General features: G+C 36.0%; 1 protein-coding gene across 1 annotated transcript; it reads left to right on the forward strand.

Moving 5' to 3' along the window:
* The first annotated feature begins 1,249 nt into the window (after positions 1 to 1,249).
* On the forward strand, positions 1,250 to 8,089 carry LOC113114610 (olfactory receptor 52K2-like). Its single transcript, XM_026281484.1, has 2 exons — positions 1,250 to 1,293; positions 7,141 to 8,089. The coding sequence occupies exon 2, from the start codon at positions 7,142 to 7,144 to the stop codon at positions 8,087 to 8,089; it is 948 nt and encodes a 315-aa protein (XP_026137269.1). The 5' UTR covers positions 1,250 to 1,293; position 7,141.
* Positions 8,090 to 17,870: the final 9,781 nt, after the last annotated feature.

Consider the following 17,870-nt stretch of genomic DNA (forward strand, 5'->3'; position numbering starts at 1 on the left):
AAGTATTGAAATGGCACTAGACCCTACTTAAAAGTTATTATTTCTCACTGGCTCATTTACCAAATGGGTGCTTTCTCTTCGTCCTCCACAAATTAAGTTCCTGTAGGTAGTTCAGTAGCGAGACGTTTTAATAAATTAGTATTTGCGATTGACGACAGGATTGAGGCTATACCAACTTTGTAACTCGTTGTAACTCGACAACCATACAAGAGTAATTGTTACTAAGCCTGCACCAATGTTCTTGTCCATTGCACTCGCAGATTCCTGCAGCTAAGCTTGGATGTACATTTACATTCCATTAAAGGTTATTGATGACATGTCTCTGAAGTTTGACTTTTTGCACCATAACAATACTTATAGGCAATTAGTCATCATATCTCTAGTCCTCTAATGTATTTGTCTTGTACTAATGTGCGTTTTTTTCAATGGGCATATATGCGGCTGAAACCTATATGGGGTAGCCTAGAGCATCCCAAATTTTTCAACGTGAACATTTTAACATTATTGTCATTATGGCCTATGGCCTTTAGAAAAAATTTTTTTTTAGGAGGTGGGGTAGTGCACAATAGGCCCCTGTGGCGCTGCCTAAGCTTTTGTTCTTAATGGCATTTTTTTCCCCTACATTATTTTTACTTTTATAATTTAAGTAGTTTTGAAAACAGTACTTTTACACTTTTACTTGAGTAAAAAGCTTGAGTTGATACTTCAACTTCTACAAAAGTCTTTTTAAACCCTAGTATCTATACTTCTACTTGAGTAATGAATGCCAATACTTTCATTTTGAACGAATCTTTTATGTGCCTCGGGAAGAACGAGTCGTCTCGGGGAGTGATTCGTTCAGTCTATCGGGTTTTTGACTCGTTCCTTAATCACGTGACAGCCCAATACGCTAAACCCAATGCAATATGAGCCGGAAAGAGAATTGATTAGTTCATCTCATGAGTCTTCGGGTTGAGTCATTCCTTAATCACGTGACAGACCCATATGCTAAAACCATAGACAGTAAAAGAATGTAGAAAATTGAATAGTTCATCTTTTGGTTCTTCAGGTTTTTCGTTCTTTTGTCCCGTGATGTGACAACATTGGCTAGAGTAATTAGTTAATTTACAACTTTCCTTACCAAATGGGTGCATAGTACTTATTTATTATTAGTATCATTTACTCGTACAGTAAGGTGATGCATTTCTGGTTTCAAATTATTGCTTTTAATTTACTGTCATGGTGGTACTTTTTCATAACACTGAATGTGGAAATAAAGAGTTGGTTATGCTTAAAATGTTGATCTTTTTTTCTGTCTGTTTGTTTGTTTGTTTTTGTAGTTGTGCAGTAATTAAATCAGATTGTGTAAACCATACTTTTGTAACATATGACACTTTATAAACATTAAAAACACTGTACATACTTTTGAATTGTTGTTTATTGTTTATTTTTGTGCCAGAAAAGCTTTGTAACAAAGAGGACAACTATTCCAAAATAAATTAAAATAATAAAAATGTAAATAATTAAAAATAAAATTAAAATTAAAAGATAATAAAGCCACAGGGTCTAATAACCTTAACAAATGAACTTTAAAAGTACAATATAAAAAAAAGAAAAACTAAATATTGCACAACAAGCTTTGCTTTTTTTACATAATAATTTTAAATGAATGCGTTTTAAAATAAATAACATTTTTGTGCCAAAATAAAAACTTTATATCAAAGAGGATAACTATTCCCAAAATAATTTTAAACCATTTGAATAAAAAATAAATGAAAATTAAGAGATACTAAAGCTACGGAGCCTTATAACAATAACAAATTACCTTTAAAATCCAGCAACAAAAATATTGCACAACAAGCTAGTCTTTTTCTAAATAAATAAAAATAAATAAGCTTTAAAATAAATAACACACTGTGGCTATATTTTTAGGACTTGCTTTAAGGCATGTTTGCATTTTAATAAAAAAAAACAAGCTCCCTGACCTTGGATGGGCTGAGTCTGTGAGTTCTTCTATCTGAGATAATCTGCCCAGTTTTAGAAAAAAAAAATTTCAGATGGCACGGATGTGGCCACAATGCAAAGTCTTGTCTTTGTGACTTCAGAAAGGCTTTTGTATACTGGTGAACATCTCCTCCACCAGGCAGAGTGGCTCTGCAAGGTTGGCCCGCATCTCCATCATAGCATCTGAGGTCTTAGAAGAGGTAGCAGAAGGCCTCAAGCTTGCTACCCTCTCATCAAAGTCTTCCCAAAACATGGCCCCTGCACTGGCAGTCGTACCAGGATCTGAAACTCCTCACTCTGAGCTGGGTTAAAACTGTTAAAGCTGAAGTTATCATAACCTTAATGTTTTAAACAAACATTAATAATTCAAATTCAAAATGTTATTTGCTTTTAATGTATGTCGTTATGTCCTTTTTTGAGCAATCTTCTTATACATATATTACACCAATATGTCAAGTCTGCCCAGGAAAAGCAATTATTATACCAGCAAACTCAAAATTGGAGTAAAAATTAGTGATCGACCGATATTGATTTTTTATATCCGATACCGATACCGATTATTTGCATGTTTATGTACCCGATAACCGATATGCAGAACCGATATTTATTTACTGTTATACTTCTGTTTCTGACAATTATTACAACACAAATGAGCTGAACAAACCATTTTATTTATAACTATCACTCCCTCCTTGCATACAAAAAAAATAAAACTTTATATTTATAGACAAATAAATAGAGGGGTCTGAGTCCAAAAAATTAAAGTGCACTGTTACTAAGTGTCTTTGTTTTAAAATAAAAGCTTTGATGAGGTAAAAAAAATAAAAACAGGTAAAAAAAATAAAGCACAAAAATGATTATAACATATTAACTCCCAGTTAAGCAGAACTAGGTTTTAGTGTAGAAAACAGAGTCTTTCAGCATTCTGCCCTGTAAGCCTGCTTCCTTTGTTTTCATAAATGGCTCCCACTTCACTGAAGGCTCGTTCACTGGGCACCGAAGACAGTGGGGGGCAAAGGAACTTTCTTGACAGACGAGCAAGAATGGGGAACCTTTTCTCATTTTGTTTCCACCATTCAAGTGGCTTGCCCATCCTCCTATCAATCACTGATTCCAACTAGTGTTATTAATTATAATGTTTTGTCGGTCTAGATCATGAAATGCTTTCTGACAAAGTGCTGTAACTTATCTATGCATTTACACAAAACTATAAATTGGGCTACTCAACCGCGATCGCGTGTGGAGATTATAAATAATTTCCACAGAGCTGCATTTATTTATATTTGTATTAACTAAATAATGGTTATGTAGTAAATCAAATGATTCTATAATTTAGGGGGTTTAAACGAGATAATCTTGTCAAAAATTTCATGCAGTGGCCGTGCTTGAGGCTTCCTGATCATCAACCCAGTCAGGTGCGGAGTAATATGAACGAACTTTTTTTCCCGAGACTATATAAAGTTAAACAGCTCTTTTCAGTTGGCATTTTATGATCTACATTCAATCTAACGTTAGATTATGAAATGCCAACTGACAAAGTGCTGTTTGACTAACGTATAATTTAATCAACCGCGATCGCGCATGGAGATAATAAATAATTAATTTACACAAAGCGGTATATTTACATGTGTATTAGCGAAATTATTGTTTTGTAGTAAATGATAATATAATCTACAGTGTTTAAACAAGATAATCTTGTCAATAGTTTCATTCAGTGGCATTGCTTGAGGCTTCCTGATCATCAACCCAGTCAGGTGCTGAGTAATATGAACGAACTTTTTTTCCCGAGACTATATAAAGTTAAACAGCTCTTTTCAGTTGGCATTTTATGATCTAAATTTAATCTAACGTTAAATCATGAAATGCCAACTGACAAAGTGCTGTTTGACTATAACTTAATCAACCGCGATCGCGCATGGAGATAATAAATAATTAATTTCCACAAAGCGGTATATTTATATGTGTATTAGCGAAATAATTGTTATGTAGTAAATGATAATATAATCTAGGGTGTTTAAACAAGATAATCTTGTCAAAAGTTTCATTCAGTGGCCATTCTTAAGCCTCCAGATCATCCGTCAGTTGCTAAGCAATATGAACAAACTTTCTCTTCTAGACTAATGGTGAGCATATACAACAGATAGAGAATTAAATTCAGCGCTTTTATTTTCAACATGCACTCATTCATGTCTGTTTTATTTAATTCATGTAAAGATACGTCTTTATTGGGGCAGGACATGCCGAATTACACTACGTGACTCAATGAGTTCGTCTCAATTGTTTAGAAACAAGCTGCATAAATTAACTATATCAGGAATTTATGTCTCAGATCTCATTTGTGCATGTCTTTTATGTTAAATAAAGTTGATTAATTAAAGCAAACCAAGTAGAACATATACTTTACCTGTGCACTGAGTTGTTGTTGACTGATCTCCTCACACGTCCGGGCTGCAATGGCGGAAATCTCAAAACGGCCACAAGATGGCGCCGTAAATCGGCGAATCCGATATTACAAAACCAATACCCGATTATGGAAAATTGCTTAAATATCGGGAAAAATATCGGTAAACAGATACATCGGTCGATCACTAGTAAAAATGAACAAACTAGTCTATAAATACTTTTTATTGTAAGCTTGGATTATTATATTATTATATAGCCTAGTGTTTATTTACCGATAGACAGTCAAGAAGACAAATTAATCAAAATTTTATTTATAACAGGGTTTAAAATAATAACAAACCACAGATCCTCAACAAACAGTAACAAAAACACAGTGACAGAAATGTCAGAAATAGCGCATGGGTCTGTCACGTGATTAAGGAACGAGTCAAATTCGACCTGACACCCGAGACACGAAAGACTCATGCGACGAACTAATCAATTCTCTTTCCGGCTCAAGACTGCGTTTGTTTTGCGTATGGGGCTGTCACGTGATTAAGGAACGAGTCAAACTCGACCCGAGACCCGAAAGACTAATGAGATAAACTAATCAATTCTCTTTCCGGTTCGAGACCACGTTGGTTTTGCTTATGGGTCTGTCACGTGATTAAGGAATGACTTAAACCCGAAGACTTCTTGTCAAATAAGAGGTGAGATGAGCTAATCACAGACTGAAGACCCAGGTAAAGAATGAATATTTATTTCTGTATCTTATAGTAATTTCGTTTTGTATTGTTTGTAGTGTGATCAACGTTTGCGTAAGTACTAGATGTGTTGGGGAGGTAGCACTTAATATTTTAATAACATTTTGCTAAAATGAACGAAATGAACAAAATGACTCGAAAAAAGATTTGTTCATTTTTTTCTGAACGAAACTCAAAAGTCAGAGTCGGTAAAATGATCCAAACTTCCCATCACTACTAACTTCATTTCTGTCAGACATCTACAGAAGATCTTATTGAGAATGAACTAAGGTTTAGATGTTGATTTATTGTTTTATTTGAAGTAACCATGTCAGAGATCAGTAGGGCTCTCTATAAAGGACTTTCCAAAAAGTTTCATCTTCTATGGTGTCAGTTAGTCACACAGAGATCAATAATCAGCATATGAAGCTCAACAATGGTGACCATAAATAAAGTAAAAATAAAATTTCAAAAATGCAGCAGAGTATGCTGGGAGCCATGGATGAGTTTTGTACTACAATAGTACCCAGCATGCATTGCAGCGTGTTTTTTTTTTATTTATTTTTTATCACAATTGCTCGGAAAGTACTTTATATTAACTGATTATGAGAGAACCACTGGCTCTTAGAATAGCTTTCATTGTAATTAACCAAACTAATTATACAACACCAATTTAATCAGATTTTAGTCTCTAAACAACTCCATAATTGATGATTGATGTATAACAACAATAATATTTAATAAAATTTTATAATATTTTCTACGGGTTTTTGAGTCATAACAAACATGTTTCAAAAACACATGGTTACAACAATCAAAGAAAAAATAAAGTAAGACTGAAGACAAGGGTTAAGATCCCAACTAAAGCAAACACTGATCTCTAACATGGTTACTTCAAATGAAACAATAAATCAACATCTAAACCTTAGTTCATTCTCAATAAGATCTTCTGTAGATGTCTGACAGAAATAAAGTCAGTCTGGTTATTAATAAGTGGAGCTGGTGATGCTGTTTGTGGGGTTGTTTAATCAGATCTTGAGAGATTTCATGTATTTTATTTCAGTTGATTTCATCTAAGGCTGTGTATGAAGTCATTTGTAGTAGTTCTTGTGTTTCTCTTTTCTTCAGTAATTCTGTTTGTTAACAGCAGCTGTTCATCACTAATGCTCAATCAGCACTTAGTCAATCACTTAATTACTTAATTGCAACAGTTTAAAACTTACATGGTTTAAATCAAGGCAATCTGTTTACTCCAAAGGTTTGAGTTAAGTTTACTTGTCCGGTTTTACAGTGTAATATTGCTTGCACTGCTTTCCCATTATTGTTATTCTGCATAATATGTGGTTTTTTAAACGTACACATCTTAAAATCTAATCAATAAACAATTAAATGAGCAAAACCCTTTTTTTATCCCTCATAAAATACAGTGTGTATGCTTTACAAGTTTGTGAGGGTGATCTCTGTGGGAGCAGCACATAGACTCTTGGGGACAAAATATGGTGTATTTAGAGACTATGATATGTTTCAACTTTTCATTTCATCCTGAGATGTAAAGAAGACAAGGCAGTGACTGAAAAATTATTTTAAGGAGAAAGATGTGAAAGATGTTTTTACCACATATAAATTTTTCTGCCTGTTAAATAATCTTAAGTATCTAGTTTGGACTCCTTTTATTTAGACAGTTCTCATGAATAGATTTATGTCACAGTAAAAACAAAGCATCAGATTAAATTTAAATACAAGTATTCAGTCAGCTAAATCTAATAACCGTTAATATTATTGTACTTAAGTGCATCATATTTCTTCAGAAAGACCACAATTATGAATTAAATCTGAAACTATTTAATTAGCAGTAATTGTACTGAGCAACATATATTTTTGTTCTGAGAATTAAAAATATATGATGCATAGTGTTGTTTATCGGGAAAACGTATCCAGCTTTTTCTTCTTCTTTTTTTTAAAATTTTTTTCTTCTTTAGTTTCATCAACATAATTTGAACAGAATATTACATCTACAGAGGGGTTTATCCAGCATGAAGGATCTTCCTGCAGAAAATGTTTCATTCACAGACTTCAAACTGATTGGTTTCTACAGTCTAGGAGAATGGAGACCTTTATTATTTTTGCCTTTCTTTCTGATGTTTTTATTAGCTATAACAGCAAATTCTATTCTCATATATTTGATCACCTCTCAAAAGTCTCTGCATTCTCCTATGTATGTACTAATTGGTCTTATGGCTGTTGTAGACCTTATGTTGCCTATATTTTTTGTACCTAATATGCTTCTAAACTTTTTGTTTAATTGGACTGGGATATCGCTAACTGGTTGCTTGATACAAATGTTTAGCCTTCATTTTGTTGGAACATTTCAGTCCACTTTGCTTTTGTGGATGGCACTGGATCGTTACTTTGCAATTTGCAAACCTCTTTATTATCACAAATATATGGAAATCCCTAACTTTCTAAAGTTTGTTTTTCTGCCAGTAATCAGAAATGTACTCCTGGTTGTCACCACTGTCTCTCTGGCAGGAAAACTGTCATTTTGTGTAACAGATATCATTGATCATTGTTTTTGTGAACACATGGTATTGGTTCAGTTAGCATGTGGAGATATAACTATTAATAATTTTGTAGGACTTTTGACTGTTTTCTTTATCCCAACTGCAGATTTTATTCTTATCAATATTTCTTACATTGTGATTTTCACCTCTGTGATCAAGTCTGGCAAAACTAACATGAAGGCCTTAAACACCTGCATTACTCACTTCATTGTTATGTCAGTTACTTTGACCTTTGCCTTAATTGCATTTTTGTCATACAGAATAAGAAATAATTTTTCTCCTAGTGGTCGTGTGTTTGTGAGCACAATGTACTTACTTTTTCCAAGTTGTTTTAACCCAATAATTTATGGAGTGAGAACAAAAGAAATTAGACAAACATTTATGAAGTTCATTAAAAATGTAAAAGTATTACCACTGTAATGAATCAAATAAAAATTAATGTACATAGGTTACTGTACTATAGCATGGTAATGTGCTTTCTCTGTCTTGATATTGTTTTGATAAAATAATAATAAAAAGGCTCCATCATGAAAAAGGCCCAGCAAAGGTTGTACTTCCTCCGCCAGCTGAGGAAGTTTAACCTGCCACAGGAGCTGCTGAAACAGTTCTACTCCACCATCATTGAATCCATCCTCTGCACTTCAGTAACTGTCTGGTTCAGCTCAGCTTCTAAATCTGACCTCAGAAGACAGAGGGTAGTCCGGACTGCTGAGCGAATCATCGGTTCAACTCTCCCATCTATTCAAGAACTGTACTTATCCAGAGTGAGAAAAAGGGCTGTCAAAATCACTTTGGACCCCTCACATCCAGCACACTCCCTCTTTGAACTGTTGCCATCTGGTCGACGCTACAGAGCACTGAGCACTAGAACGACCAGACACAGGACCAGTTTCTTCCCTCAGGCAATCCATCCAATGAACAGCTGATAATAATGGCGAACACACTACACTTTATATTTATATACACATACACTTTATTTATCTAACACACATACTTAGTATACACTTAAATTTTGCACATAATATATATGTACATACATAACTGCATTTTGTAATATACCTGCCTACAATTGTCATTTGTATATTGTCATTCACTATCTTCTTATTTGTATTTTTTATTCTTTTATTATGTGTTTTATGTTCTGTCGCTGTCATTCTGTTGTACTGCGGAGCTTCTGTCACGAAAACAAATTCCTCGTATGTGTAAACATACCTGGCAATAAAGCTCATTCTGATCTGATTCTGATTCTATTAAGTAGGTGTATTAATTACATAATTAGTATGTATATTTATTTAGATTATGTACATAAAATTACATTTCCAGAGCAAGATATCTGGTGGGGTTAATAAACTTGCAACATGTTTCAATACACTCATGTTCAAAACAGTTATAGCATTTGCGTGGTGATTATTTTGAATGTTGCTGTCTCTACTAATGTGCTGATAACCTGAATCAGATGTGATTGATTAAGGAGACATTCAAAATGCACAGTTTTGAGGGGGCTTCAGCATGCAACACGGTCAGGTACAACATTGACAAAAGGAAAACACATTTAGAACAGGATGTTTTAACACTAAAAATCAACTGTAAATTTTTATCATAGATAGCTCAGGCTGATAAAATTCTAACAAAACCATATCAATAATTTTAGTGGCATACTACTCTTTAAAAATGTCAGGGACTATGGGGAATGGGTGGGGGTTTAGATATATGGAATGAAATTAAAAAAAAAAGTTGTCATTTAATTCTCTCCATCAGAACATTATCAGATATCTACAACAAATAAAAATGACTTTTAGTCTATGTCATGCCGCTTGTGACGACACCTGCTATTGATTCTGTGAATTGCGGTTGGCACCTGAGCCCATTAATCACCTAAATAGCCAGTCTACTGGAAACACCTGTGTTCGTGCCTTGGATGCTGTTTAAAAGATCACCAATTGACCGGGGAGAGTCAGTCTTTGGTTTTGACGCTTTGGTTTTGGACTCTTTGGTTGTGTTGTATTCTGTTGCTCTTTTCATTTTCACTTCAACACTATATTACACTTCACACCTGCATCTTGCTTTACACACTGACCTTACTGATGAATACAGAAATACTGTTATTTCCTTTAATTGTTTCCATTCTATAATTTAGTGTTGTCTTATTTTGTAATTAAATAAATATTACTTTGAGCTTATAATTTGGTTTTTCGTATGTCCCTTGTTTTGTTGCTTCCCTTGAGCCAAGGGTCGTAACAAATTGGGGGCTCGTCCTTGCTTAGGTTATTTGATTGTATTGATTATTTTTGGACATACGAAATTGATTTGTACCAAAGTAATTTTGTTCACCGTGTGAAATCACCAGTTGGTAAATAGATGTGCAATATTGTTTTTTTTTTTGAACATGAGTTTTCTCTGATAGGTATAGTGGCATGTTTCTTTTGAGATGTGTCGGATTTGTTATTTTTGTGTAGTGTTGCGGTGAAAGTGGGAAGTAGTAATTATCTCGGGAGCACATCCGTGGTGTTGAAGGCGTCGCTGGTTTGACCAGTTGCGTTTTTCACTCAGAGGGCTATAGTGCATAAATACCCCCCACTGGTAATCGCATAAAGAATAGGGTTGAGTTAGGTAGAGGTACTGGAAAGATAGAGGGAAAACTCTCGTTATTTGATTGCACTGTGCTAATTAAAATTTTCTGGTGATTTTTAGCATGGCTGATACTGATGAGTTTCTTAGTTCACCTTCGCATGAATTTTTGGACAGGTGTACTAAAGAGCAATTATTAAGTATTGCCGAACGTTATGAAATTTTGATTGAAGATAAAAAGCTCAAAGAAAATGTTAAAATACAGTAGCTTTGAAAACTGAGTTGATCGAAAAAGGTTTATTAGACACTGAGATGAAGGAATATGTACCAGCTGCATCTGATTTAAAAAGTAATTTGTCTTTTGAACAACAGAAAGAGCTGCTACTCTTACAGATGGATCACGAGAAGTTAAAACTGCGTTCTGAACAGGGTAAAAAGGAATTAGAAAAGGCAAAAATGGATTTGGAATTGCTCAAGCTCAACATAATGAAAGAAGGTAAGCTTTCTAGTTTTGGTCAGGAGCAGAGTGTGTCTTTTTCGATCACTTCTAATCTAAAACTTGTCCCCAAATTCAATGAGGAAGATCCTGATACTTTCTTCACTCTATTTGAACGCATGGCAGAATTAAGGAACTGGTCAGATGATAATCGTGTTGCACTGCTGCAGTGTGTTTTAACTGGGAAAGCACAGGTAGCATTTACGTCATTGTCAGTTGATGATTGTAAAGATTATGATACAGTCAAATCTCTCATTTTAAAGGCATATAAATGTGTGCCTGAAGCATATAGACAGCACTTTCGATTGCAGAAAAGACGAGTTACAAACAAATTTAGAATTTGTGCATGATCTGAGAAAACACTTTAATCAGTGGTGTAAGGCATTAGACATTAAAACATTTGGAGGGTTTAATTCATTTGATGGTGTTGGAACAATTTAAAAATTCAGTTCCAAGTCGTATTGCTATGTATATCAGTGAGCATAATGTTAAAACGCCAGAGGAAGCGGCTATATTGGCCGATGACTTTGTATTGACGCACAAAACCACTTTTGTTGATTGGCATGCTTGTGATGTCCAGTATGCAAAGTCTCCATCTACGTATTACCGTGTTTTCACAGGAAAATTTGATCCAAGTAAGATTTGCAATTACTGTCATGAGAAAGGACATTGGAAAGTAGATTGTCCGGTCCTTAAAAATAAATCCAAAAGTAATGCACAAAGTTCACAAGCTAAGCCTTCTGCTCTTGCAGCACCAGTCCTGTTGGTAGGGAGTGAAATCGTTGAAAGTCAAAAACTTGATGTTGATTTCTCTTCTTACTCGCCTTTTATTACAGAATGACGTGTATCTCTGGTTGGAGAGAAAGAGGAAATCCCCGTTAAAATCTTGCGGGATACTGGCGCAATGGATTCATTTATTTTGGAATCAGTTTTGCCTTTTTCTTCACAGTCTCATACTGGTGAGAGTGTTTTAATTTGTGGAATAGGACTGAATATTCTGTCTGTGCCTCTTCATAAGGTAAGGCTTCAGTCCGATTTGATTCAAGGTGAGGTTGTAGTGGGAGTACGACCAGCTTTGCCAGTTGAGGGGGTCCATATTATTTTGGGTAATGGACTGGTAGGTGAACGTGTGTGGGCTGATACTTCAGTGTTTCCCATAGTGACCACTGATAATAAAATTGAGACTGAGCTGAGTGTTTTGTGCCAGGATTCATCATGTGTCGTGACTCGTGCTATGAAATGTACCAGTGAGGATGAAATGTGTGATCAAAACGAGATTCAATCTGATAAAGGCTGTACTAAGTTGTTTATGCCTGACTTTTCTGCTTTGTCTTTTCCTGTCTCTGTAGAGGATTTAGGAAAGGAACAGCGAACTGACTCCTCTTTGGATGAACTTTTTCAGAGTGCTGTTCTTCCAGTAGAGGAGTATAACGTTGCCCGTGGATATTTCGTTCACAATGGAGTGTTGTTGAGAAAATGGAGTCCTCACAAAGATTTCGTTGGGGATCCTGTTTTTCAAGTAGTTGTTCCTACTAAGTTTCGACAAATGATGATCGAAATTGCGCATGATCAATTAGGTCACCAGGGGGTGCTTAAGACTTATGATCACCTGTTGCGATATTTTTTTTTGGCCGCGTTTAAAACGAGATGTCTCTGCTTATATTAAGAGATGTAAAACCTGCCAGTTAACCAGTAAGCCGAACCAGGTGTTGAAACCTGCTCCGTTGATACCAATTCTGGCTACTGGTGAACCGTTTGAGCATCTTGTTGTTGATTGTGTAGGGCCACTTCCTCGTTCGACGTCTGGTAGTAGTTATTTGTTTACTGTGATGTGATTGAACACACGTTTTCTTGCGGCATATCCATTACGTACAATTACACCTCGTTCTGTTGTGAAAGCTCTAACTCAGTTTATATCTGTTTTCGGAATTCCGAAAATCATCCAGAGTGATCAAGGTTCAAATCTTACTTCGCATCTCTTCCAGCAAGTTTTAAAACAGCTGCACATTAAGCATAATCAATCTACTGCATTTCATGCACAAAGTCAGGGTGCATTGGAGAGATTCCATCAGTCGTTAAAATCACTTCTCCGTGCATACTGTGTGCAGCTGGATAGAGATTGGGAAGAGGGTTTACCATGGATGATGCTAGCTGCACGTGAAGTAGTGCAGGAAAGTATGGGTTTCAGCCCTAATGACTTGGTCTTTGGCCATAATGTTCGTGGACTGTTGTCTGTATTTCAGCAGGTTGGTAAAGCTGTAGAGCCTCCTAAAAACTTGGTGTCATTTGTTTTGGGGTTTAAAAACAGACTCATCCAGGCTAGAGAACTAGCGAAATTAAGTCTCGAAAAACATAAAAAAAAACATGAAACGATTGTATGATCGTTCGGTTGAACGTCGAGTGTTTGTACCTGGTGATCAAGTTCTTGTCTTACGATCGGTGGTATCTTCTCCTTTTGAAGCCAAATTTGATGGCCCATTTGTTGTAAAACGGAAATTGACTGATGAAAATTATGAAGTCTCAATGCCATCGCGGAAAAAGTCAGTTAAACGGTGCCATGTAAATCTATTAAAACCCTATTATGAAAAAGAAAATTCGACGTCTTTGCATCCAGCACTTTCGGCCGTTTCCATTGGTGGGGGTAATGTGAGTTTGGTGGGTGAGGAAGAGGAGACCATTTCGCTCGATGATTGTGTTTTCCAGGGTCATTTGAATAATTCTGAGTCATTGCACAACTTGGAGTTTACTCTCCATTATTTATCTCCTGTAAGATGTCAGGAGTTATGTGACTTATTACGTAGTTTTCCTGAATTATTCGGTAATGCACCATCACGTACTGATTGGGTTGAACATGATATCGATGTGGGGGACGCAAAGCCTATTAAGCAGCGTTTTTATCGTGTTGCACCTGAGAAACGGGAATTGATGGAGAGGGAAATTAAGTATATGCAGGACCAAAATATTGCAGTACCTTCATTTTCTGATTGGGCTTCCCCATGTATTTTAGTTGGAAAATTGGATGGTATGGTGAGATTTTGTACAGATTTTCGCAAAGTTAACGGTTTAACAAAACCAGACTGTTTCCCTCTGCCCCGCATTGAAGACTGTGTGGACCAGGTTGGTTCAGCCAAGTTCGTCAGCAAGTTTGACTTGCTAAAGGGCTATTAGCAAGTGCCTTTAACCAAGAGAGCACAAGAAATTTCATCTTTTGTCACTCCGTCAGGGTTACATTCTTATCAGGTCATGAGTTTTGGCCTGCAAAATGCTCCGGCGACTTTTCAGCGCCTCATGAACGGAGTAATTTGTGGTCTTGAGGGTTGTGCCGTCTATTTGGATGACTTGGTAGTTTTTACTGACAGCTGGGAGTCTCATTTAAAACGTTTGCGTTCGGTGTTGAGACGTTTGGCTGATGCTCGACTTACAGTGAACTCGCGAAGGCGACAGTGATCTATCTCAGGAAGGTGGTGGGGAACGGTGAAGTGCGTCCGGTGCAGGCTAAAGTGCAGGCTGTTCAGAACTTTCCTTCCCCAACAACAAAGAAAGAGCTTATGAGGGTTTTTAGGGTTGGACGGATACTATCAGTCTTTTTGTCGAAATTTCTCTACTGTAGTGGCACCGCTCACAGACTTGTTAAAGGAAAAGACAAAGTTTATCTGGTCTAACACTTGAAATTGGCTTTTGAGAATGTGAAATCTTTGCTGTGTTCAGCGCCCGTGCTTATGGCTCCGTGCTTTGATAAACCTTTCACGTTGCACGTTGATGCTAGTAATGTGGGAGCTGGAGCTGTCTTGCAGCAGTCTGATGTGGACGGAGTGTACCATGCAGTTAGTTTTTTTTTCGCGAAAGTTTAACACATACCAATGTAACTATTCTGTTGTTGAGAAGGAAGCATTAGCCCTTATTTGGGCATTGCAGCATTTTGCGGTTTACCTTAACTCGAGTGCACCTAATGTGATCTACACGGATCATAATAACTTTTTTGAATTCTTTGCAGTGTCCGAATCAGAGGTTGGTTCGGTGGTCCTTGTTCCTGCAGTCCTTCTGTCATAGATATTCGACATATCCGAGGATCGGAAAATGTGGTAGCTGATGCGCTGTCACGTGCCCCAGATGCAGTTTAATCTACTGGATTTGACGTTATTCCTCCTTTGGTGTTTTTAGGAGCTGTCTGTGGTTCTGAACTTGAGTAAACCCTATGACTGAATTTTGTTTTGTTACAGGGATCTTTGTGGGAGTCCCTGTCTTATGGGGAGGGGTGTGACGACACCTGCTGTTGATTCTGTGAATTGTGGTTGGCACCTGAGCCAATTAATCACCTAAATTGCCAGTCTACTGGAAACACCTGTGTTCGTGCCTTGGATGCGGTTTAAAAGATCACCAATTGACCGGGGAGATTCAGTCTTTGGTTTTGGACTCTTTGGTTTTGTACTCTTTGGTTGTGTTGTATTCTGTTGCTCTTTTCATTTTCACTTCAACACTATATTACACTTCACACCTGCATCTTGCTTTACACACTGACCTTACTGATGAATACAGAAATACTGTTATTTCCTTTAATTGTTTTCATTCTATAATTTAGTGTTGTCTTATTTTGTAATTAAATAAATATTACTTTGAGCTTATAATTTGGTTTTTCGTATGTCCCTTGTTTTGTTGCTTCCCTTGAGCCAAGGGTCGTAACACGCTTGAAAAAAAAGAGGCATTTTTGTTTTGTTTCAAGAGTACACCATGATCTATTTTTCTTTGTAACGGTGCTACTGCGCACATCATGAACCAGGAAGTAGATCGATATGCGGTAGTCAGTCAAAGCTGTCTGTAAACTCTCTGTCCTCCATTTCTCAAATGATCGCATTTACCTATTGTATCCATTAGCGTGATTTTTTTTTTCTTCAAGTTGATTAGTCATATAGTTTCTGAATAGCACGTCAATGAATTCTGTGAAAAACATGCAAAAGTGGACATAAGGCTATATCTCCGCAACAGTTTGCCATTTTGAGATCAAACTTGGTGTGTGTTATAACAAGCAAGACCTGAGACTACCTGCAGTGTTTCGGTGCTGTGCCCCCTAGTGGTCAGAAGATATGAAAAATGCTAATTTGTGCTCATAACTTCTCAATGCTTACACAATTAGCACGGGCTAGACAGGTACAACACTTCACATTTAGTTTGCTAAATGTGATTACATAAATTACTACAATCATTAACATTTACTCCCTGCATGTTCCTTACAGTATTGAATACAAATATAAATTGTTCAAACATATTTCAACCCTCGTTCTTACCTGTAAAAGAGGAAATAAAAAGTAAAATACGGACACGACGTGGCTTCAGTCAAGTCCAATGTTGTAATGGACGTACGTAAGCCACACGTTCCGCACACTGGCTGAACGAGGCATTGGCAATCGTTAACAGATCCTCACTGAACGAGGCATTAGCAATCGACCACAAACTGGTACTTAAACTTACGGCAAAAGAAAGTTAAACTTATATAAACAAGCAAACACTGCATATTGTAATTTAAGGTGCATTTCCCCAAAATGTTATAGAAGTAAATAACACAGCATTTTAAACACAGATAGTTTTTTATCCTATTAATCTATTTAGACTCTTTTACCCAAAAAGAAATTTTTACTGATCTACAGGCCATAAGTGTATTTTAACTTTCTCCTGTTTATGGACCATTTTAAGTATCTTTTGACTTATATCAACCCATTCAATGTATCAGTATTACACATTTTTTATCATCCTATCACTGACTCTCAATATGATTATCTCCAGAGCTCTGGAAGTTCACGTCTCAACAACCAAACAACACCTTGTCACTGAAACACTTGTAAATAAACTGTTCATTTGCAGTAAACTCTCCGTCTCCATAGTGGTTTGTGACAGCTATGTTAAGTATTTACCTTTTTTTTTTTTTGTTTATATATATATATATATTCTCTGCAACCGTGCACATAAACGTTTTCCTCAATTGTTAAGTGCTCTTTTTATTAAAATACAATTATGGGTTAACTGTTTTCAATTAGTGTTCACTTACTGTAACCTTTTAATTTACAGCTATTACAAATGCTATAGATTTTGTTTACACAACACAAACCAAAAACCAACCTAATGGCGCATTTTAAGTGATCCCCTGAATAAATTTGCCACATACTGTAATTAAATTAATATCAGAGCTATGGCACAGTTCTCAGAGCGACGGACTCATGGGGACAACATGCATCTACCCTTTGTTGTGTCCCAGATGTTAGATTTTAAGTTGTTAAATGTTATGGCATAATTTTAGTGCCATATGTGTTACTATGATGAAGTTTGGTCTTTTTTGTTGGTATATTATCATTATATCACTTAATTTTAATTTTCAGTTATAAATTGTAAAATATACATTTACATTTTACATTTAGTCATTTAGCAGACACTTATCCAAAGTGCCTTACAAATGAGGACAATGGAAGCAATCAAAAAACAACAAAAGAGCAATGATATATTTAATCCTGTAATACCTGAAACTTTGTCACCATATTTTTACAGCAGATTTCTGCCAATCACAACAGCCGTGATAACTGTAAATTTAGCAGGATTTGTGTAAGTGTGTACATTAAATACATGACTATCACGGCTATTTCACTTTAATACCTTTGTGAGTATACGCTATATTCTTTTTTTATTCTCAATATTTTGATTTAGTTATCTAATACTATTATAGGTGCAGGACGATACTACAATGAAGCAATGGAGATAAAGTATGTTTGCTGTCAAGGATGTTGCAAGAGTTCAAGCTGCCTAGTTCCCTCTGCATGACTAATTAACCTGAACAAAAATGATCAGGTAGCCTAATTGCTTCATTCTTTCTGGAACAATACCTTCATTATTGTTTAGGTGGATGGAGTAAAGGTCAAAATATATGATGTCAGTGGCTGTATAGTTTTTTGAATTAATCCTATGGGAGCAGTGATCCAACTCAGTGTACAGTGTATATATATATGCTCCCATTCAAATGGCCTCAGGTTCTAAAAGGGGCTTCTGCTCTACAGCTGAATGACCAAACAACACAGAAACCAAGAAACTTGGTATGTCAGGTATGTTTCACCATGCAGTGGATTCTGCATGAACAATTATGAACAGTCTGAACAG

Source organism: Carassius auratus, chromosome 15, assembly GCF_003368295.1.
Source record: "Carassius auratus strain Wakin chromosome 15, ASM336829v1, whole genome shotgun sequence".
Classification (NCBI taxonomy): Eukaryota; Metazoa; Chordata; class Actinopteri; order Cypriniformes; family Cyprinidae; genus Carassius; species Carassius auratus.